Source organism: Clupea harengus, chromosome 15 (assembly GCF_900700415.2).
Source record: "Clupea harengus chromosome 15, Ch_v2.0.2, whole genome shotgun sequence".
In the NCBI taxonomy this organism is placed as follows: Eukaryota; Metazoa; Chordata; class Actinopteri; order Clupeiformes; family Clupeidae; genus Clupea; species Clupea harengus.
In genome coordinates this window covers 12045159-12070130 of record NC_045166.1, presented here as the reverse complement: position 1 = coordinate 12070130, position 24972 = coordinate 12045159, and the positions used below count along the sequence as shown (strand labels likewise).

Here is a 24972-nt window from a genome sequence, read left to right as displayed (position 1 = left end):
AAACGTAAAGCTCAGCAGAACCGTTGTATATGATCAAGTCTGCCACTTTGGTGAACAGAAAAAGTAATCACACCTAGCGAGTGACAGCATAGCTATGCTCTGGGAAAATCTCAAACATTATACCACACTTTATTTTGTGTATATTTTACATGTCGTCGTTTGTGTAGGTAGAGGGGTGATATGTTGCACGGTCGTAATGACTTGGCACACTGCAATCCATCTCCAAGCATATAGTCAATTGGTGGGCTATATGAAGATTCCATGCCGGTCCTTTGCCATATACTGACCACTAGCCAAATCCACCACTGTTCGGCTGTTTTTCACCATGCATGCATTCTGTTGCAGCAGTACTGGCGTCAGTTAGCCGGGTTTGTTGTGATTATTACAAGAGTTTTATCAACAAGGACATGGGTTCATGATCTAAATATTGATATATTGTATGCAGCCTGGCAAGAAGAAGTGGGAGGTGATGTGATTTGGACCTGTTCTGACAACCTCATCTTCAAAATGCATTTGCCTGAAACGCTTGCAAAATAAATAATTGGCTCTGCCTAAGTTCTCCGTGAAGGAAACCCGCCCGACCCCCCCCCCCCCCCCCCCCCGTCCCCGTCTCTCTATCTGTGTGTGACAGTCACCTGGGATTTCACTCTTTCTTGGAATCGGTACCGAGTACGCTCGCGGTTTGGCATCTCTACCGTTTGAAGTGAGAGCTATATGCGCCGCAAGCACCTCGCGCTTTCTTCTGACTTAGGGAGACGGGTGTCATTCTAACCACCTCGCGCGTAATATGGCAGGTGCTGTCGAGAAAAGTATGGAATTAATTCAAGCACACTGGTACCCCGCACACACTCATTCAAAACCATACTTTCATTCGATTCAAATTAATTAAACATAGGTTACATATTTGGGCCATGTCCTGCAGAGCTAAATACGAGGTATGCAGGGCCAAGTGGCTCTCTGTAGTGGGAAGGCATGGACGGAGAAATTCAATACAGAATGAGCCACCCGTGAAATCTGCTTCCATATGAGATGCTGGTATGGCCGCTGAGCACACGGCATGACAGTGCATAGCATAACCTGACATTATCACATGAACAGTGTGAAAGACATCTGCAATGTCACTGCTGCTGCCAGGGCCCCTGCTGTGCACAGAGCTGTTTAGAATGCCTAAATAAGCGGGGGGGAAATCCCTCTTCTGATTCACCTCAGTGGAGGCCACAAGAGGAAATTTGAGGTCTTCTATAAACCAAAAAAACCCTCTTTTGTGCGGGAGGCTCCGTGTCGACCCCACAGTGTTCCAGTCTCCTCGTGATTTCAGTTTCAGCAGTTCGTGCCGAAGCTTGAACCTGCCAGGTCGGTGTTCAGGGTCCTGGCCCCATGTGCACTGGGAGAGGATCTCGCAGGCCCTTGACTGGAAACAACTCTTCCCATCTCAATGAGTCATCTATGCTCTGAGGGCATTAGGCTCTGAGTTGTGATGACACTCCCCTCTTTGGGTTGGTCTGTTGCAGTGAGTCGATGACAATAAGGCGAAGAATCTCTGTACATTTATAATGGCAGAATTATTCGCCATGACTAAGAAGTGAAAGGTGACCTCCTTTTTTCAAGTCCACACTGCCCACGAGTCTGTGTCATTTGTTCTAACAAGGACTGACATTTTCTGATGCATCCCACACATTACCTTTCTGCTATTCACGTTCGGTTTGGGTCTGTGTTTGTGAATAAATTGCGACATTTACAGACCCTGAAACTACCTGCAGGGTGGCCAGCTATTTTTGGAAGCGGCAGCTATGAAAGGGTCATAGGGACGCCTTCATCAACAGCGTGCACAGAGACACACAATGCGTGGTGTGGTGCTCACTGGGCTGATGGATTTAATGGGCTATTCAATTACCCCAAAAACTGCTCAATTAGCCAAACGTAGCAAGGCCTGAACATAAAAAAAAACAGTGCAAGTTGAACGCGATTCGTTTCTCTGCAATGCTACGATACATCATTCAGCATAAAAAATAAATAAATAATCTCACAGCCTCGCACCATAATCCCACAGGTGTATTCCCCCACGGCACTTTGATTAACTGCTTGTCATCTAGTCTGAACCCGCTAGTGTTAAGGGCACAGGCAGAGCCAGACAGTACTCTGAGGCTCACAGCGTACTTGAAGGGCAGGGGTTGAGCCTCTGAGATCTCTTCATCCCAAGGCAGCCTGTTCCGCACGTAGGGGTGGATGGGGGTGGGGTGGGGTGGGGGGGGCAGGTTGGTGTGGGCTCAGGGGCAGGTCTTCTGGGACACTGAGCTCAGGGCCTCAGTGCTGTGAGATGAAAGAGGCTGCTGGCCTGTCTCCAGATGTGTCAGAGTACAGCAAGTGTTTCCCAGGGTGCAGATGGGCAGGTGGGAGGGGAGGGCAGGGTGGAGGAAGCTGGGTCAGAAGGAGAGTAGGAGGAAGTGGTGGAGTTCAGTTTTAGGATCCTGCTTCAGAATTGTTTAAATAACTGCTGGGTCATAGTGTCATAGTTTCCGATTTTCTGAAAAAGTGGATCAGTATGATGTTCTAGACATATTAGATTCATAGTACACTCTTGTTATTCGATCAAAAGTACAGCTTAACACACCTACATGCATTTACATTACCCTATTGTTAATTCAAACTCAAACGCTAACCTTCACCCACATTTTAGTTCACGAAACAGAACCAGTATGCCCTTACTCTCACTCAGTGTTGTATGTTGTACTGCGTAGGCCTCAAGATACTTAAATGATCACTTATGGAAAGACTGACACACAGGCTACGGCTGACAGGATCACAGATGGACAGTAAATGGAGGAAGTGGACTCTATGGTAGTTGACACAGACTCATTTTTTATTTCTGGTTGTCGATGTTGTTGATGACTTGTTGTATTGGTGTTCTTATCGTTAAATAAAAAGAAAATGGTAAAAAAAAAGATACTTAAATGATCACAAATGCTATTTAGTATAAGGGTTATATTATGTAAAATGTGGCTGAACATGATCTTTGATTCTAGCGTTGAGTTTTTTTGTTCATTCTAGAGTTTAATCAAATACAGTTTCAAATGGCGTTTCTGTCAGCACAGGAGGGACCGTCACAAGGTCAGCTGGAGGACAGCATTGTTTCAGAGAATGGTAAAGGATTTCTCATTTAGAAACTCTCACAGTATCCCCTTAATGTCTTTATGACAGAACACTAAGAGCTTTAACCTACTTGTGTTACGACGACACATTGCCAGGCAGTCTCCATTTAAGCTCCTATCACAACAAGAAACCTGCAGTTACCACAGATAATTGCCATTCTCAGAAGCAGAGGGAGTGATTTACAGTGACTGTGAGTGTCAGGAGATGCACACATTGGGTTTGTTGGGTGGCCAAAACATGCCAGATTGCACGAAAGCCTCGCTTCATCTTTTTAATTTACGAGGATTTAGCCAGATGTTACGGAGGCCATTTTGAGATATGAGATTAAGATAAGAATACGGTAAAACTCCATGGTAACCGTCTGTGAAGGAGCGAGCGGAGGCAATCAGTAGACAGGAGCAGACACCTCAGAGGCCAGAGACTCTTCATCCCGCTGCCCCAGATTCACAGGAAGCACAGCCTACAATCCTCAGTCACCTTTTGTATGGCAGAGCCCTTGTTACCTCGTAACAGTTGTCATTTCTGTTGCTAATATTACTGTAACTATCAATTAATAAATATCAATACTATTAATTATTACTATCAATTGGCATCAGTTATATTGTAGTATAGTGTAACATTCTAACTATAATAGTATAGCTAAATAATGGTGATTCTGAGCCTATTGATAAATTATGTTGACATAATCTTGGTGATGGAGGAAATAGAGGAAAAGTTTCATGCTGGTGATCTAAATATGATCTTATGCTCTGTGTGCTAGTATGTTACACTTGATATCATGCTATAATCAGGTAAACTGTGATTTAACAAGGGCACTACAAGAAGTATGAACCTATCTTCATATTACTTGGAAACTTGACATGGATTTATTAAATTAAACTACTGCTGTTTATAAAGATGCTGACTGAAAATATGAATAGGCAGGAGCAAGGAGTTTTAGGTAGGCTTGTTTTCTATGAGGCATTTATTCTTGCTTATAATTGAGGACCACTACTGCCATTTATATAGAAAGGTGCTGTGCAGCTGCCTAAAGCTTAACTTGCAAAAACACAAACATGCACTTGGATACGTGTACTCATGCACACGCCCTCAAATGCATGTGCAATCTCATATTCACATGCACTCATCCTTTCTCTCTCTCACTCTCAGTAACCCCCTCCCCCTCTCTCTCTGTCACCTCTCTATGTCACTCTCTCTCTCACACAAACACACACACTCACACACACACACACACACACACCCACACACACACAAACACACACAAAAACCCTCTGGGAGTGTTAGCAAAGATGCGCTCTCAGGCAAGGCTCTGTCCCATTATTCACCTTGGCAGGACAGCCACGTTCGGGGCGGCGTCTACCATTGGCAGACCTAGCGCTGGACCGTGGGGTGACCCGCGTGATGTTTGTCTCTTACATAACATGCCTCTGAGAACGTGACAGATTAGCATCACCACTAGAAGGAAAAATACCTCCTTATCAGCTTTAAAAACAACACAAATTTGTATCAATCTATTAGCATAGCAGGATACAACATTTGCTTTTGTAAATGACATTTACTTTGGCTGTCTTTAGTTTACTGCTCTCCTACACGGAGCTGTTTACTCCCTGCCCAGTGTAAGGCCAAACCTTTTGAGTTAATTCGAAAGCATCCACAGCTAGGCTTCCAGCATGCCTTAAGTAGCGCCATAATTTACGCTTCGGCTCTAACCACATACTCATTTCCTACATCAGCAGAGAGGATGTGGGTGTGGATGTGGGTGGATGGGTGCCCATGCATCACCAACGGCCCGACGGTGCTTTTAACAGCTTTTCGCGGACTCTTGTAACTCCCATTACCCAGAGGACAATGAGCTTTTCTCGCGCTGGAGTGGATGTGTTTGCGTAATGTGTAAATGTCACGGCGGAACCCTGATGGATGCCCTATAAAGACGAGAGAGAGAGAGAGAGAGAGAGAGAGAGAGAGCAGGGGAGTCAGGGCCGCCTAGAGCAGCACCTGATTGGAGACCTTTTTTTTTATCACTGAGGTCTTTGCGCTTTTTTGTCCTGGCTTTCCAGGAATTTAGATGAGTTTTAGATGAGTTTTTAACACAGATGAAAATGAGACAACTAAAATCCGATATGAAATACACCACTAAAACAGCCTCTGCTGCAATGTTCATGAGACCATTTCAATGAGTTGGAGTGGTGATTGAGTACTGTTGGTGATATTGTTTACATTAAATAACACATGTTTATCATTGTCTTTGAGCTCCTATGGAGCAGTCAGGAAGTTAATTATTCCTCATTGCTCTCCCCACAAGGCAGGTCACGACATCAGCAAAAAAAAAGACATTATCTGTATGAAATATGACAATCACATAATGACATTCCAAAATCCAATTACTGCATATTGAATATGAGAGGAGCTATCTGTCACTCTCATCTTCATAGCACAGATCCAGCTCTTGACTGTTCTTGTGACTTCTATTATGAATGAGCACTTCAAGATACCCACCATATCATTTCAGAATTTATCTTTCTATTTTTCTTTTCAGAGAAGTGTTATTTACAGTTTTAATTTTTTCATCATTCAGGGAAAGGTATTTCTCTTATTTCCTTACTGTTTCCAGGGTCCTCTCTAAAAAAAAAAAAAAAAAAAACATATTTTTGTATGGGTCGAAAAACTGTGAGTTTCAGTTTGAGACTGAGATGAAAAGCTGCCACTTAGTCTATAGACTTCTCAGCTTGTACCTCGGAGGCTACAATGTTTAGGTCATTTCCTGCCGCTTCAGTTTTGTTGGTCAGATATACTGTAGATTTAGTTGTTTTGCCTGCATCCCGTAAGGCAGATATTCCGTTGTTTTGTCGGGATGTATTTTAATAGTCGTTCCACAGAAATGTAGCCTCTTCTTATTTCATTGTCTTCTTCTTCTTCCTCCTTTTCTTCTTCTCCTTTTCCTCCTTCTCTTCTTCTTCTTCTTCTCATTATACCATCACTACACACACCAGCACCGGGGGTCATCATTATTAAAAAAGTCTGTGACGCTCACAAACCCAGACACCTTCATCCCCACAGACCACCACACCCTCATCTTCCTCCCCCTGCAATGCCTCAGTCAGCGCCGCATTTGGGCTGCATTTGTCAAGCCTGTCGTCTGCGGTCGGCTGCCAAACAATGGGAGTATCGTTGACCCTGACCCACAGACTGAGAGGGAGAGGTATTGACCGGCGTGACCCTGACCCCCAACACTGGAGAACCACCGACTGAAAGTGAGAGGTATTGATTGACGTAACCCTGAAAGGATGACCGCTCCCGAACTGGACTGTCCACGAGATCGATTGGCGGAGTGATATTCTGCAATGGTGACACCTGGCGCGACCCTTTTGTATGTTGTCAGCAAGTGGAGGTGATTAGCCATGTCCTCATGACACAGGAGAAGCAACAAGGAAGAGGCAGATGATGAAGGTGTGACGGGGAAAACTGTACGGTTGTCATCTTACCATTGTGTAACGCAAGCCGCTGGAATCATCATTAAAAAGTAACGCCACCAACAACTGCTGAGGCAATTATCTTAAAACCAGAATGTACTGCTGTTCCACTTGTGAATTGGATACATTAAGGAGACATCTCAGTCCATCTCAGTCACTTAGCATTCAGGCTTAGTCCATCAACACCATAAATAGGTTTCTTCTTTTCTATTATTGTCCCAGACCAGTCATTACATAATATGGCTGAGTGTCAGCTTTCGCACTGAAGAGGCACAGTCATACAGATCATAAAGAGAGACAGAGACTTTCTCACATTCCTGGCTATAAAACACACAAAGTCCATTAGACTTCTGTCTGGATGTTTGTTTTTAAAAATAGCCCCTCGGTGCGCACAAGGGGCCAGGTCATCTCAACTAGGGAGGTCTCTGCCACTTCTCTGGGCGTGGTGACTGAGCTACTGGCTCTCCCACATCGAATGTCTCCCCTCTCTCTCTCTCTCCCCACCTCCCCATCTCAGCCCACTCCTTTGTGGCAGTCTAATTAGCTTGTCTATTGCCCAGCTAAATCAGGATAGAGTGCTCGATAGCGGCTCGGCAAAAAAATGGGTCTCTCTCTGCACGTAGATGGACATGAAGTGGGCACCAAGGTGCATTTAAAGGACTCTCTGCCGCAGCATAGAGAGCAGACAGATGGTTGAAGACAGGCCTTTTTTTTGGGTGCACTGTTCAGTATTCTGCAGCTGCACAGAATTTTCTTTTTTGTTGGTGTCAGCGGAGGTTAGCCGAGCCAGCGGTGGGGTATGGGATACAAAAGGGGGGAATTTGAGATATGCTTTTGGGTCAGCGGTATAGTCTGGGGACTGAGGCAGAGCTGATTATAGATGGAGAGAGGGGAAGAGGAGATGCAGGTTGGGAATTTTAAAGACAAAATAGAAAAAGGATGGGGATGCAGAGGGCTACGCGCGAGGCAGCGAGAGGAAGCATCTGATAGGAGGAGGAGTGTTGGTCCAGAAAGGGATTAAAACCGTATAAAACATCTTTGGGTGTTTTACTGAGATTGCTTTTAGATGCACCTCCGCAGGGAAGATCGCCCAGACAACGGAAGGCGAACGTGACCCGTAGCGAGTGCTTTACATCATGACAAGACCGCGCCAGATTGGAAAGCTTTGTTGGCAACAGCCTCAGACCATTTCGAGAAAGAGGGAGCACGTGAGCAAAAGAGAGTGAGCGAGAGAAAGAGTAAACAAATACAAACATACATGAGCCAACATATTTCACACCTGTAGACTTTAGCAGTTTGCAGAAAAAAGTAGGCTAATTGCATTGGCTGTGACCCGAATAGGATCCAGCAGACCACTAATGTTTATTATGGCGGTTCTCTGAAGAGAAATGCTGCTGCAGGCCGTGGGCTTTGATGTGTCTATGTCGAGCAAGAGGTGGCACCATCTTTAGCGTTAGTGTCAGCAATCAAAACAGAGAACTGAAGGGGTCTCATCTGCTGTTTAGATGACTCACGAGATACACAGACTGCACTGTCAGATGATATCGCACACACACATACATACACACACACACACACACACACACACACACACACACACACACACACACACACATACACACACACACACACACCCACACACATTCCCATTCACACACACACTCACACACACACACACACACACACACACACACACACTCGCACATTCCCATTCACACACACACGCAAACGCACACACACACACACACACACACACCTGTGCTTGCTTGGAAAACAAGCCGGGTGAATAGTTCCACAGAAAGTACATGCAAAGTGACATTTACATGCAGTGGTGAGCCTTGCTGTTGGACACACACACGCCATGCCAGGTGCCATAGGTGACTAATTTGGGCTTGTGTTCCTTCGCAGATCGCCCCCCTGCACCTGTCAACGTATCTGTCATGCATCTAAAGGCCGACTCGGCAACCATCACCTGGGAGGTTCCAGAAGGTGACATCATAATTGGCTTCTCAATCACACAGCAGGTAAGGCTCATCCATGGAAGACCATTCTGTGTATAAAATGTTGGCAAAACTCTATATTATGTAGTTTTATAAAAGAACCACCACATTATATTCAGATTAAGACATTAGTTAACACATTCGTTTGACAGCTTGTTGATACACTCTACATGTATGTATGTATGTATGAAGATCTAAACTAAACACAGCTTATGTAAGTGGTCTAGCATGCCACTTAAAATACAACACAACGCAATCAAAAAATGTTTTAAATATTCTAGCTGAAATACAGAACATGTTTATGAGGGTTTCTAAAGTACTGTGTTACTGACAGAGGCAAGACATACAGTATATTCTGAGTTGTCATTTATTTATGAGTGTCTTTCTGTCATCCCATGCAAAATATATCCTACCTCATATAACGTAGCTGAACATTAAAAACATTTTGTTAGTGTCAATCACAGGAGATAGTGAGAAGGTTCTCTCAATTCAGGAAGCTATCTAGGACACTGAGAGCATTAAATGATAGAGCACATCTAGTATAGGCAATTATACAGTGAGTTGTTTTGAATATTACGCAAACAGATGTCTATAGGCCTGGTAATTTGCTTGGGGTCCTGTGTCCCCTTATCAATGCATTATTCATTGAGAGGAAAAGTCTAAATTAATTTCTCCATCAAGCAAGCAGAGAGCACCTCCAGGACACCGTAGGGTGTGGGTGGGGATGTGTGTGTGTGTGTGTTGGTGGGGTGTGTGTATTGGCGGGGATGTCTGTGTGTGTGTGTGTGTGGGGGGGGGGGTGAAGTAGGAGATAGCGGTTCCTTGAGGTTCAGACACCCCGCTGAAAGAGCTTTCAGACCCAACATTTCCTCTTCCTCCTCCTCCTCCGAGAGAGAGAGAGAGAGATGGTGTTCGGTTAGACTCCTCCATCTGAGCATGCTCTGATGCGATTAAATTTAGATTATGAAGAGTTGAGAAGTGTACAGATTAAACATTTACAAAACCAACTGTCCAGAATGGGTGAAGATGCTACCAGTGTTGCCCATGCCAGTGAAGATGCAGGGGAGGAGTAGGAGGTTCAGCCACACGGTCTGAACAAAATCGTTATGCTTCTCTGAGAAACTCCTTCTAAGAAAGGCGTCTCTCACTTTTACAGCCATTTGCTGTTTAAAAAACAACTTCTATGTATGAAGAATCTTTCAGTCAAGAAGAAATAAATCAAATTATATTATTAATATTATATTAATGACCTAAATGGCATATATAATAGACCTCACCTTTGTTTATTGCTGACATGCCCACATGCCCACGGTGTCTTAGCGGATAAGACAGGGTTTTTATTACCATCAGTTTCTTACTGGGACATTTTTGGTGCAGGTCCCTAATACACATAAAACATCACATCAGTTTGATGCCAAATGATCTCAAAATCATGGCCTCATAAACGGGACAGAGGAATAGCCTATAAACCTTTGACGTTACGCTAATCACTTTCGCGCTGGCGGTGACCTTGACTTTAAATAGTAGCTCACCTCTGCTGTCCACTCCACTCCTCTGCTCCTCTGTCCTTTCCTCTCTGCTGTCTCCTTCCCGCTTATACTTTCTCCTCATTTTCTCTCTCCTGTCCTTTCCTGTATCTTTCTTTTCCTCATATTCTCTCCTCTCCTCTGTCTCCTGCCCTCTCCCCTCCTCACCTCACCTCCCCTCATCTCTCCTCTCTTCTCCTGTCCTTTCCACTCCTCTCCTCTCCCCTCCCCTCATATACTCTTCTCCTTTCTCCTCTTCTCTTCTCTTCTCTCCTCTCTTCTCCCCTCTTCTACTCTCCTGTCTTTTCTTTCCCCTCCTCTCCTCCGCAGCAGCAGGACCGCCACACGCAGCGCTTCATCCGGGAGGTGAACACCACCAGCCGGGCCTGCGTGCTCTGGGACCTGGACGAGGAGACGGACTACATCGTCCAGGTGCAGACCATCGGCCTGTATGGCGAGAGCCAGGCCAGCCAGCGTGTGCACTTCCGCACGCTCAAAAAGTCAGACCGGTTCCCCTCCAACAGCTCCAACCAAGGTGAGCCACAGCTCTGTAAAAAATTTAGACCATCTCTACATGTATGGCAGCCATTCCATTCCAGTGTCTGTTGAATTCCAATACAAGCACAACTCATTGTACATAATAAGGTACTGATTAGGTGGCCATCAGACCCAAATTTAATGAGGAAAACTATAGAATCCACTGCTATCACTATCCTATTGCAACAGCAACAGCTGGATGGAAAAAACTGTGCTAGCAGTACCTCAAAATGAATTGCCATAAATAAATAAAAATAACTATTGACCATGCAAAAAAAGTTAAAAAGAAAAGTTTTAAGTGAGGAAAATAACGGTTCAGTTTTTACGGGATGAGAGGGATACAGTGAGCATCAGGTTACTTCCATCCTTAAAATTTCCAAGATGGCGGTTCATAACAAGAAGGAATTGGCGACAGCAAAGCTACAGACTGGTGAGGGTAAAACGGCCCTCCATTGACCGGGTTGACCACTGACTCATTAATGAATGCCACTCAATAACCACAGAATGACATCACGTGAACGACAAAAAGACTGGCAAATGACAGCTGCGGGGTAAAGTGCATGGCAAAGACAGTTTGAAAGTTCCTAAGGGCAGACCTGAACCGTAGAGTACTGAAGTTGGCTCATCTTCTCTGATGAGTCCAATTTTCAGCTCTGCCCAACACCTGGCCATCGAATGGTTAGACGGAGATCTGGACCCACCGTGAAATTTAGAGTAGAGGATCAGATCTGGCAGATTTGTCTTTGTGAAGAGCATATGAATCAAGCCATGTAGGTTAGCCTGGGAGAAAACCTGCTTCCTTCTGCTCGGACAATCCACACCACACAGACAGGTCAAAGAAGGTGTGGATGGAGGACCACCAGATCAAAGCCCTGTCATGGCCAGTCCAATCTCCAGGCCTGAACCCCATCAAGAGGAAGAAGGATGGTTACAAGTCATCAAACAAAGCCCGGCTGCTTGAATGTTTTCACCAGGAGTGGCATTAAGTTACCCAACAGCAATGTGAAAGACTGGTGGAGAGCATTTCCAGACGGAAATAAATGCTTGAATTGACAATATTTGTATTTGGAATTTGGGAGAAATGTTGTCAGTAGCTTATAGAAAATAACTCAAATGTAAATTTTACTCAAACACATACCTATAAATAGTAAAACCAGAGATATTTAAAAAAAAATATTCCAGAGCTGTATTTATATATATCTATACATATTTAGAGAGAGAGAGGGAGAGAGAGAGAGAGAGAGAGAGAGAGAGGCCAAACACGTGGACCCTTCCTGACATAAGACATGATGTATGTTACTGGTCTTCACAATTTTTCATCTCCTAATTCTCCCCATTGTGCAGCAGCATGAGCTGTCATGCTTCGCCATAAGGCTGCAGAGTCTCTTCTTCTTTTTTTCTCCTTCTCCTTCTTTTTCTTCTGCTTCTGCCTCCACTTCTTCTTCTTCCTCTTCTTCTTCTTCTTCCTTTTCTTCTGCCTCTTCTTCTTCTTCTTCTTCTTCAGTTGCTCTTCGCTCCTCTCTCTCCTCTTTTAGCTGTTAGTTATGTCCTCCTGTGTGCATACTTGAGATGAGGGACAGTGTGCTGTAAATACAGCAGGGATCCCGTTGAGAGAGTCCGCTCTGCTCAACCCATTCAGGCTCCCCAAGGAATGCCCTCCTCCTCTCCTCTGTTAGCTTCTCACAGTGCTCACACACACACACACACACACACACACACACATACACACACACACACACACACACACACACACACACACACACACACACACACACACACCCTCTTTCTCACACACACACACACACACACACACACACACACACACACACACACACACACACCCTCTTTCTCACACACACACACACACACCCTCTTTCTCACACACACACACACACACTCACACACACTCTTTCTCACACACACACACACACACACACACACACACACTCTTTCACACTCACACACACACACACACTCTTTCTCACACACACACACACACACATTCCTCTTTCCTCTTTTTCACATTAATTATTGATGGAGCCTTAATGCTGAAGCGCAGGTGAGGTGGGGGAAAGTACGTCTCTCTCTCTCTCACGCTCACTCACTCACGTGATGCCTGGTTATGACACACACACACATGCTCACACACACAAACATACACACACAGGGACATGCACACACACACACACACACACACACACACAGAGATACACTATGTGGGCTGTGATTTAATGAGGTGGATATACAATATTGAGATGAATGTTTTATAGACAGTTTTGAAAGCATTTTTGTCTAAAAAAAAATCCCTAGTTTCCACATGCGCTGTGCTATGCTTGAAAATCTGGGTGAGCTGAAGGAGGTCGGTTTTGTGTCTTGTTACTGCTTCATAATATGCAAAGAAGTTCCTATACCACAGAGAGTACAGTATCAGGGACAACAAAACTGTAGATAGTTATACTCTAAAACTAAGGAAGAACATAAACTGAGTAAGACATGTATCAATTCTAAGTAAAGATGATAAAACAAAGACAAAGGTTTCAGCAAGATTGCTCCTCTTTGTCTCTTTGATTCTTTGACTGCAAAAGTCAATTATCAAATCCAGTCATGACTGAGTACACCACCCAGGGATGCAATTTTAACAGGCCCATTTTGAGACAAAACTTTCATCAAAACAAAAGAGTGACAAATTAACATGACAATGCTATGAAGCTCAGGGTGCTCTGTGAACTAAAATCAGGCTGGTTACCTTTTGGGGAAAAGAACAGGAGTGACTCAGTGGAGGTTGATACTGGGCGTCACATTTTTCCAGAGAAAATGCTTAGCTGGACTTTCTGTAGGCAGAAAAGCCATGCCTGACCCATGCCTATAAAAGATCAAGCAATCGATTCAAGTGTGTTTTCATTTCATCCTACAAAGGATGGGAAAGGGAAAGAACCTTTGATGGGGGAGTAGCAGGTAAAGATGGGTAGAGAGAGAAAGAAAGACAGACAGAAAGGGAGAGGGGGAGAGAGAGAGAAGGATAGATGTATAGATTGAGGGAAATAGAGAGAGAGCATTTACTGTAGGGTCTGTAGAATACTTCCAGCGGTACATGTCTATATTCTCTTCAGCTCCTGTGTCTTAAAGGTGCAGTAGAAACAAGCCCTTCTTGGTAAAGAATGAAAAAAGCTTACTACACCTTTTTTTGTTATACACAGGAAAAGATGTTAAATTCCTTCTGCTATTGGTTGGGGACTTCCCACAGCGGCCAATCATGTCACATGCAAGTACTCATGCCCAGGGGCGGCTTGTCCATAAGGGCGACGCACTGCCTAGGGGAAAGGGAGAAGAAAAAAAAAGAAAAAAAAACCTCCTGATGTATAAACGCAATATCCTTGTAAGTCGCGTAAATGACGACATGTAAATTTAAATGTAATATTTTTTTTTCTGTCGGATTCTACCACTAGACCGTCTGATCTGCCTCTGTATGTCATTGTCGAATCAGGTAACAGTCATTCAGTCAGCCTAAAGTCGTGCTTCAAATGGCCCCGCCCCTTCTGGGGCGATTTGGGGCGAAATGAAAATCGCCCGAGACCTCTCCCATTGACTCCCATGTTAAATCCATTTTTTTCACAAAACAGAGCTCTCAATGCATTCTCTATGGCTTCCGGGAGGGCTTGCCCCTCCATGTCGTGTCATAAGTAATGGACGTAAAAGCCTATACGAACGTCATACAGCTTCGACAGAGACATATTCTGTCAAGATGGCTGCCCTGTCCAGTGCAAAAACTCGATTCGCTCTTTGACAGAAACTCCTTTTTAGTCGGCGTACTAATAAGGATAAATTGACAACAAAACCATTAGGCCAAATGTATCCATTCAACGGGTTTCTACAAAGGGAGGGAAATCCTACATCCAAGAATTGGAACGAAAGAAAATCGCGGTCGTGAAGTGGCTAATGCGGTCTGTATTTCATATACCACTGTCACTTTTCATAGGTTTCACAGTGTGTTTCACAGTTCGCTTATTGCACTAACACTGAATAATTTTGTATGTGATGACTTATTTTGCTTTTGTAAGCCAATACTTTCAAGATCAGTCAATAAATATTGTTGGTTTTGACTTATGTTACCCCTTCTTTATGTTGTTACTGGACATATCATGTGTCCTGTTAAGCTATTTTACATCATACAACATTTGAGACACGTGGATAATGAAAAAGTGGGATAATTTAATGTGGAGCCACATCATGTTTGCTTATGAAGACTCCTGGATGCAACTTTCTTCCATAGCTTTCCACCTGTAACTTGCTACTCTAGCTATGTAGCAAGAGTGGACATATTACTGTTGTGTGTTGCCAATAGTGGACAAAAGGGTATTGCTGTATGAGTTAATCAGCTAACTTAATGTACCTACTGAATGGGTCGCCTTAATCATTATCAAAAAAATTGCCCCCTCTGAGAATTTTTTCAGGAGCCGCCACTGCTCATGCCCAAACACCTATCCTAACCAATATAACAGCCAAACAAATATAACAACTGCCCACCCATAGATCATGAGCAGCAGGATGCAACAACAACGCACAACAAACATCAACACACAAACATACACACACAGGGACGCTGGTGACTGGCAGGCTGTACCCGGGATCCGTAAAAGCCCTCCTTCACAGTACAGCATGCTCTGTCTGTAGCCCACAGCTGCTAAACACAACAACATAACTGCCCGGCCATAGAGCCTGGGCCCCATTCGTCGTAAGGGTTGAAGCTAAGTTAATCAATTGTCCTTTTAGCCCGTTAACATTAGCGCGCTGATTGAGAACAGCAAATATCGGTTCGTCAACGGCTCATCCGCCTCCAAATCATGTGGTTAATTTCAACCAGGCTAAAGTCATCAGGGCTATTGCGCGTGCACGTCCTACTTCAAAAGACAGGAAAGGTCGATCACCAAAACAATGATTTTCTAACGGTATAATGGTTCTAAACTCAAAGAAAAGGGCTCTTTTTTTCTCCGCTGGCGAGCAGGAGATGAACATGAACGCTTATGAAGAATACAAGACCATAATCATGGCAAAATTCAACACCGCCACCGCTGTGAGAGCAAGGTGTGTTGGGATGTTTATAGCGTGATATCTATGTATGATTACCTAATGGCAAGTGTCAACTGGTACAGAGGATTCCTCTACCGGTTCGAAACTGCAAGGTTGCTAGTTCGAATCCCTTCACCTCCTTCCTTGATGTAGTTTTACATTTCCTTGTAAGTCGCTTTGAATAAAAGCGTCTGTTAAATGACTAAATGTATTAATAACAAATGCAATAAATTGAAGCAGTAAAAATAAATTGTCTGTATTTCTCTCTATTCTTATCATGAGTCTACCTTAATCATTTTGTACAATAATGATATGCTATGGTGTACTAATAACACTCATATAATTATGAGTGCTTTGTTCTCCGCATCACTCACACTACACAAATGTACCACTCGCAAAAAAGCGCAAGACAATCAATGTTCGACTGTGGTGTTTGCAATCAATGACTCGAGAAGGTCTTGTAAATTAATGATTCCTTGTCGGCTGAATCGGTAGCGCTCATACAAGAATAATGGATCTTGGCGATCGCAAAGAACTCTCTCCCTCTGCTAATCTAACTATCTAATATCAGTCCTTGGTCAATGGGATCCCTCCTTTTTCCGGGGGTGTGGCAAGCTTATCCAGCTACACTTAAGTTAGCCTGCGCTGGAGCAGGTTAGTGCTAATCGATATGTTACTATGGTGATTTATCAAAAGTTGCTTCCACGAACCAAAAAGAGGGGCGTTTTTTATCTTAGCCTGAAAATTAGCTCGCTAAACCGCTTAGCAAGCTACGACGAATACCCCCCTGAGCAGCTGAATACAACAACAACAACATCAACAACAACAACAACAACAACAACAACAACAACAAAGCTGCCTTCGTGAGCATTTCACTGAGGATTTCAAGCTGACACTTCATCAGTGTTTCGATGATGAAATAATGAAATATAATCTGAAGTTTCCGAAACATTATGTTTATGCTGTCCAATTTGTGTCTATGTCAGACATTCCTTGATTCACTGGGTTCCATGTATAAGCTTATTAAAATGCAGGCATGGGGGACATGATCATTCCACTGTTCCTTCCAAATTGCATTATTTCCTGACCACGGAAAACTGCAAACCGCTCCTTTAATTATGCTAACTAGGTCAGGATAGAAGGTCCAGTGATTAAGAGCACTTCATCAGCGGAAATGGACAGAACACTGCAATTTCTGATTGGAAATTTGTGAATCCAAGTCTTCTCACCTCCCAGATTGAAAATAATGAAATGAAAACAAACTATGCTCTCCTCACAGATAAAGTGAGAGAGAGAGATTTCACATTTTTCCTGTTTCATGCTAGTGTAGGTCAGACTAAGTGCTAGGCTGGTGTTACAGTAAATGACAGTATTAGCATCTTATTAGGAGCTGCTGCTTCAGACCCCCTTCTGTCACTGAGATGTAAAAGAAAGGCTTAACCGTGATAAAAAGCCCCACATCCTCCTCAGCGGATTGCCAAATAACCTTCAACAATGACCTGCAGTTTTCATCTGGCTTCATCCATGCAGCTCTCCACATGCATAAAGCCTATGGTGCAGTGTGTCTCATGAGTGAGCTTTTTATTTATGCTTATTTACTTGTTAATTTAGCTGGCTGTATATCAAAGGCTTTATCTACAGCAGAAACACAGAGCACTCTTTGGTTACAGCAGGACGCACATTGTCATAAAAATTATCCCCTTTGTTGATGATGCGCAAAGATGCAACAGGATTTAAGACAATAGTAATCAGTAGCAAACATCACACACTTATGAAAATGGTTTTTATTTACAACATTCTCATATAAAGGCCCTATGGAAACATAACGGTTTAATGTGCATGCATACCATTAAAGCCACACCAAGGCTAGATCTGTGCAACAACAGGGCCGGTTCCATTCCAGCGTCTGTTTGTCTGCGTTGTTTTTTCCTGTGGGTGCTGATAGACTGTGGGAGTAAAGCTAAGTGAAGCCTCCTTTGGCAGCCTGCATATTGAAGCTGAAGCTCAGTTCCTCAGCACCTCTGCTAGTGTCTCTGTTGAAGTACCCCTCAGGGGCTCATTCACAAGTGTCCATCAGTCAGCTCATCAGTCGATATTTTAACAGCCCCTCTGGTAAGCTCCTTCCCTTTATGACCTATTACACTTTCTTCGTTGAATTCAGTGACATTCTCTTCACGTTCCTCTGCCTGTTCAGTGTGTGCGCTCAAAAAAAAAGTGTGTGCGCTGGCTCTGTAAAACATTAAACAAACAAAGTGACTCAGACTGAGGCATATATTGTTCCAGCCAAGTCAACATGTTGCTTCAGAACAAGGACACATGGTAGGGTGGGGTGTAATTTGGATTGGCCTTTCACCAAAATCAAGAATTGCACCTTTAACCTAACTTAGCAGTTGATTTTTACATTGATTCAACTTACTGTACACATACATATTTTCATCAGTATGTTTGTGCCCCTTCATGTCCCTGCATATCAAACCCATGACCTTGGTGTTGTTAACACCTTGCACTACCAGTTGAGCTTCAAAAGCCTGCAGTTTGGCTACTGCAGTATTGTACTATTGTATTGACCTTATCTACCAAACAGGTGTGTCTGATTAGTTAGGCCATGTATTCAATGCTAATGAGGTAGATATATGTATCTTCTAAATAATCCCCTGCCATTCAATCAATATCCACTTGCGGATTTATTTCTTCTGCTACAAGCTAACGAATGTGTCTATAATTTTATAATTACTGCTGTATCACCAGCCTTCCAACTACTTCTCATTGTTAGCTGAGAGAGAGTCTCGCACATTGGGAAACGTAACACTTTCCCTCTCTTATTTGGAGGTGGAAGTGGAGCGTTAGTGGAGTGTTTGCATTGCATTACTGAGGAGAGTGGGAATGGAGCTCATAGATCTCCTAGGTGTTTCGTCATGTAGAAAATATAATATTTGGCCAGTATGAAATTAAATGTGAATAGCCAGTATGTCAGGAAACAGTTGGGTCCAACCTGTTAGTAACCTGTTTTTATTATGCACTAAATGTATTATGACATAATTAGTATAATATATTGATGTTTTAATTTATGTTTTGTTTGTACATGATGTGGTTAGTTAGTAACTTAAAATATCAATTACTTAGGTTTAGTAATAACAGTAATAAGATATATACTGTATTACATGAGAAGTCTGACTGATGTAAGTACACTGAAATAAGGGCAGTTAATATAAACCAATACCTTTAATATGTTTTTTATTACATTTTAAAGTGACCTTTAAAAAAAAAAAAAAAGCAACAGCAGGATCAGCATTAAGAATCTATTTCACCTCAGAGTGAACCCCAACACTGCTCTCTCCTCCATCCTCCCTCACTTTCTCTCTTTTTTTCTTTCTCTCTCTCTCTCTCTCTCGCACTGTCGCTCTCTGGGTTTATTTTTGGGCAAGCAAGCGTCTCTTGCTCCCTCAGACATGGCAAAGAATAACACCCCTCAGGCAGGCACTCAGGCCCCACTGCTCAGGAAGGCCACTTCAAAGCAAACGCTTCAACCCGTGAGTTACAATCTAAATCAAGCCCTTCAAAGCTCCACAAACACATAGCACAGCTCAAGCATTGACAGTCAGTGACCGGTGCACACACAGAGACATGCTGGTTAAGGTGCTGGAGACCTCCGGTTACATTCCACAGAAAACTTTCTGACATTTAAATCGATGTGTGGATTGTGTTTGGCACTCTGTTTTAAGTGGTGTGGGTCGGGAGTAGCATTTGTTTGATAAACAAAGAATGTATACATGCCAGTATCTGTGTAATTAATGCTAACATATACCTTTGCATAGGGCGAAGATCAGCTCTGCTTTTGTACCTCGGTGCTCACAAGCATCCGATAAAAGACATCTATTTAGCCTGTGCAGGAAAACACAACCTCCCACACAAGCTCTTATCTAAAAGAGAGATGGAGACATCGGCGCTGACACGCCAGGTTTCATCGCTTTCAGCCACCTCTCTCTTTTTTAATTTATTTCTTTTTTTCTCTCCCAGAAAGCCTCTTGAGAGACTCTAACCCATCTCCCCACCAGCGCCACCACCGCCATCATAAATATTCACAGAGGGGAAGGCAATGAGCGTATCACCCAGGCTGTCACTCACCCCAGCCTCCTTTGTAGCCGAGCGAGATGGTGTCTTGATGGTGCTGCCTCTGTAATTGCCATGCGCAGCAAGCATAAACGACCCCACTCAGTAATTGGCCGGGCACCGCGCCCCAATTTATGACACTCCGCACTCGCCAGGCAGAGAGGCCAGCCAGGCAGCCAGGCCTTGGAAGTCCCTCCTCGGGGCTGGAGATCAATTGAGCAGAGTGGATCTCTGGAAGTATTCCACGCGGGGTTAGGAGATGACTGGCTTTGCAGGGGAAAATGGGCCTAAAGTCAATCCCTTTAACTGAGGATTAATGATCAAGATGAATGGCTTCTTTAGATAGGCACTTATTGCAAAGCACGACTAGGCTAGGTGGAGGAACCATATGAAGACTCTGTCTAAGCAGGTGTCTTTGTCCCCGGGTGTGGGGGGGTGGTACATGCATATTGAGACAGTAAAGCTCAACGACGAGAGATTATTCCATTAGCTTTTATTATAGTTTCCACTCTTACGCTCACACTAAGTTATCACTTGAAATAAAAAAACAAGCGGTTACACTTAATTTAAGGGATAATGTGATATCCATTGCCATGAACAGCCACTAAGATGTTTGTGTGAATGGCTAATATAGCTATTAAGTAGTAATTTACAATGCTTGTGTCTGTTAACATTCAATAAATAATTTATTGTCAGTGTGGCCTTGGTCAGAAAGTCACTACTACTCATATTAAAGTACACGGTTTCTAGTCCCCATCACACAAATGTGTAAAGTACATTGGGAGAGTATCAGGAGGATACATATCCTTCTAAATGTAAATATTTTTTGTTTTACACACAAGGTTTACGGTTATTGTTGTAGAATAGAATATAATAGAAAAGCCTTTATTGTCGTTGTATTTGCATACAACCAAATTTGGATTTATCCCAACTGAGAGGGTTGCCAGCTCTCTTCAGCTGTGGTCTATTTCTGAATCAGAAACTTGCTCATGGTCAATAAAACACATTTATCAGTAATGAATGCATGATGTGACAATACTGCAGTGCTTCAGCACACCTTACCATACTTGTCCTTTGATAAAGTGTGTAAATACAAGACCACTAGTAATAAAAAGCCTTTTATCGGTAGTAGATGAGAATAAGTCTCAGTGGAAAGATCAAAACAATGTATTGTTTCTGTGTTGGTTAGACTCTAGACCAGGGGCGTAGCCAGGACATTATTTCTGGGGGGGCCAGCTCTGGCCAGTCATTTATTTAGGGTGGCACAATGGATTGAACCTTCTTATGGACACTAATGATGTCTTATTGATAATCCCATGTTATTGGAATGGGTGCTTAGATAATGTGCGAGTGCGATGTGTCATGATTATGTGAGGGGGTTCGGGACCTTAACACGAGACGGGGATGTTTTTAGTGCAAGTGACAGACACAATATGAATTGTCATTTTAGGCGATAATTTATTTAGGTAAACTGTAGCATTTTAAGTGCAATATTCCATTCATTTGCGATAATATATACATATTTATATATGTATATATAAAGAGAAAGAAAAGCAAAAACATTACATCACACACACATGTCCCATAATACATAAAAAAAATATCAACAATATGTACAATGTACATTGAACAGTATCACTACAAATAGTGAACAATATCACTAGCTTACTACATCAAATAGATTGTGGTGCTGAATGAAAACAGAGCACTGACAAACCAGGTCTATAAGGGGCACTCTTTGTTTGTGTGTGTGTGTGCGTGTGCGTGTGCGTGTGCGTGTGTGAGTGTAGATCCATGTAAATCATTTTACATAATTGTCATTTTTGTTTGTTAGAGGTAGAGTCTTCACTTATGGAGTATTCTAACCAGGGGTGGACTGCATACCACTCACCCTTGAAGCTCCTGTTTCAGTCTTCCTGGAGTGTCTTGGGGAAATTTAGTTGAGGTTGCGCTGGAGCTTCACCCCTGGACTTGGAAATGTCTGTAAAACACCAAAGAATCCCATTAGTATCAGCTTTTAACATAAGTGCTATCCACTTCCAATTACATGTTGTTCTTTTGTTGTTTTTTAAGACTAAACATGCAATCATTAACATTTTACAGATTGAATAAATATATGTTTATATGGCCAGCCTTAAAATTATTTTTGTTTGCCATAAACCGACCGACCCTGTCCCATTCTTCAGCTACGCGTGCTGGCAAAAAAAGCATGGATTTTCCTGTCTCCCCCTGAGGCACTTATCCTTTTCATTGTGTCATCTTTAAAGAAAAGTTTTACACAACATTAACTATAGACTGCTTTTATTTCAATTTCAAGTGTAAACTAGCGACAGTGTGTTATCTATGACTAAGTGACACCTGGGAATGGACTTAAGCTAACTAGCTAGCGCTAGCTCGCTAGCTAGAGATAATCTTACAAGTTTGCAAAAATAACAGCAGCAGCCTAACTCAACTCACTCTGCCACAATTCCTCAATGTTGACACATTCTTACACATTCAATTGAGTGTGAAGATAACTATATGATCTTATCATTTCAATGATCCTTTCAAGTATCACCAACTTACTCACCTGTTAGTTACAGTGGTATCCAGTGGTTAGCTGCTAGTCTCCATTGAAGCGCTGTCAGAATGCAGGTATGTTGGTTTGTGTCTTGCGCTGTTGATGGGGGCGTGGCCCAACATGTTGCGAATATGGGGCTTGTAGCTAAGTGACAAATGACAATATAAGACGACTTGATAAAAAAAAATACAAATTCATTTATTTCAGCTTTATACCGTTTCTGTTCAGGTGGGTTTTTATTTATTTTTAATTTTTTTTTGCCGTGCTGTGAGGTTGGGGGGGCCGGCAGGGTGGCCATTCTCTGACCAATGGTGGCCGTGGCCCCCCCTGGCCACCACGTGGCCACGCCCCTGCTCTAGACTCATTTAGCCAGATGTTTTTAACCATAACATGTCCGTCTTGAGACAACCATGGTGAAATGTGGACTAAATGTGTGGGTGGGAACAATTACAGAAGTAATGCCATTGATACTTTAAAACCAGCCTAAATGTATCCTGAAGCCTTTGGCTAAAAGCACAGGGGAATGTGAAAGTTTCAGGCGAGTTTTAGAAGAGACGCTGGTAGGCATAGCCTTGTTAACACTAGGTTTAACGTCAATGTGCTTCTAGTCGACAATTTCAACCAGTTCTCCCATCATGTCTAACTCTAGACTAGACTAGACTGAACTCTAAAAAGACAACATGTGTCTTGTCCTTGCACACAGATGACCCAACTGTGCAGGGCCTGGACAAGTCCAGACATCTACAGACAGGGGAGTTGATCATCATTGTGGTCGTGCTGCTCATGTGGGCAGGTAAGGACACACTGCACTTCCTGAGTCAAGCTGGCCAGACATTACACCTACTTATTTATTTATTCATTTAATCAATACATTTTTTGCTTGTTTATGTATTTACTCATGTGTGTTAGTTTATTTACCCAAAATACCCCATCATTTGTCTATTCAGCAGTTGTTGAAATTGATGCCCTAATTATGTAGTCCGATAAGGAAATGACTAGTCTAAATACTAAGTGTATTTAATAAATGAAGGATTGCAGTGTGCTTTTTATAAGAGTATATGTTATGCTTAATGCATGTGGCATTCTGTATGCATACTGCATGGTTCACCCAACATACCATGGGACTAACCTAATGGATCAACTATTTTTAGATAAAAACAATAATGTACTCCGATAATACCTCAAAACTCCACAGACATACAACATCAAACTGTTACAGTCATGAATCATTCATGTCCACATAAGAGTTTGCATTAAAAAATGCAAAGTTATTCAACTTTTTAATAAGTCTGTGAAGGGATTATTAATTTTCCATACGGGGGGTGTTCGTGGAAGGAAAAAGCGAAATTAATTAAAGGTGCTTGCTTACAATGAATGAACTTCAAAGTGCTGACAGAGGATTCTATACATGTTTCCGGATGTAATTACTGTCGGTTTTCTCAAGCATAACTCAACACAGGGTTTTCCCTGAATACTAAACACACAAGAAACCCCCAAAAATGTGTGAGGCCTCTAGAGCAGTCACTGTGCCTTTCCTCACTGCTTGAAGCGTATATTTTCTCAGTGACAACCTTATCTGATTCACTTACCTGATATCTCATTTTTGTCACTATCGACACTCATATTGCATATTGAGTCCCCTCACTGTCCTTGGCCATCTGCTGTTTCATTGTTTCATCATTTCATTTTTCATTTTCATAATTTTTTTTATCTCTGTTTATATTTATTCTTTCATTGAAGTTATTGTTATTTTGTATACTTACTGATATTTTTTTCATGAATTACCAATGTTGCTGTCCTTCTCTCGCCAATGTTCAGGAAACTAGTGCGATACTATTTTCATGGGCGATAATTAACAATCAACAAACCATTTGTTATCACTGTTAAAAGTTATATGTATTACTGGTCTTACCGGCCACTTATACAGTCAGGTTTCACTTTTATTGGTAGTGTTACATGGAATAGTTTGGCCTGAATTCGGAGTTACTGTTAGGGTCATGAGATCATCAGACTTTATTGACAGTTGGTTGAAAGATAGCTAAGAACTAGATTTAGTTAGAAATAATGTTTAAAGTTTAGCAGATATTTTTGTAATAGCTATTTGCTGGTCCATCACATGATAGAGCATTAAAGTTTAGTGAAAACCATTACAGAGTTTTCAAAATCTGCTTGATTATATTATGGCCTTGTCAGTGGTGTCCAATAACAATTTGGATCTAAAGCAAAGAGACTCCATAATTCCCATTATCCACTCACCATTGCTGAGTGCTGCATAATGGTGCAGGAAGTCATTGCCAACTGTAATTCAGATGACCTCAGAGTGACTGTCATCTCATACCATGCAAACCCCTTCCAATCACAGCTGTGAAATATTTGAATTTCTGTTAAAGTGGCATTATGTAGGAATTGCTAATCACTAACGAGATGCTGGCGGCTAAACCTAGCGAAACCTCTTGAAATTTGCTTACTTTGACACTATGACAAACTAGTGAGTCAACAACTTTCCTAACACAGTCAAACCTCAAGCAAGTGCAACACACAACAAAGCAAGA

The 24972-nt window shown here is 42.6% G+C and overlaps 1 protein-coding gene and 1 long non-coding RNA gene across 2 annotated transcripts in view; one reads left to right on the top strand and one right to left on the bottom strand.

Annotated features, from left to right (window-relative positions):
- fndc4a (fibronectin type III domain containing 4a) overlaps positions 1–24972 on the top strand; it is a 30573-nt gene that overhangs the window by 1105 nt on the left and 4496 nt on the right. The window contains exons 2-4 of the mRNA XM_031582035.1: positions 8529–8644; positions 10477–10681; positions 23124–23213. Coding sequence (XP_031437895.1) covers positions 8529–8644; positions 10477–10681; positions 23124–23213 — 411 coding nt within the window. The remainder of the gene's footprint in view (positions 1–8528; positions 8645–10476; positions 10682–23123; positions 23214–24972) is intronic.
- Positions 21299–22495, bottom strand: LOC116223848. The gene is made up of 2 exons (XR_004165300.1): positions 22430–22495; positions 21299–21841 (listed from the first exon to the last, which is right to left on the bottom strand). It is a non-coding gene; the product is annotated as an uncharacterized LOC116223848 (long non-coding RNA).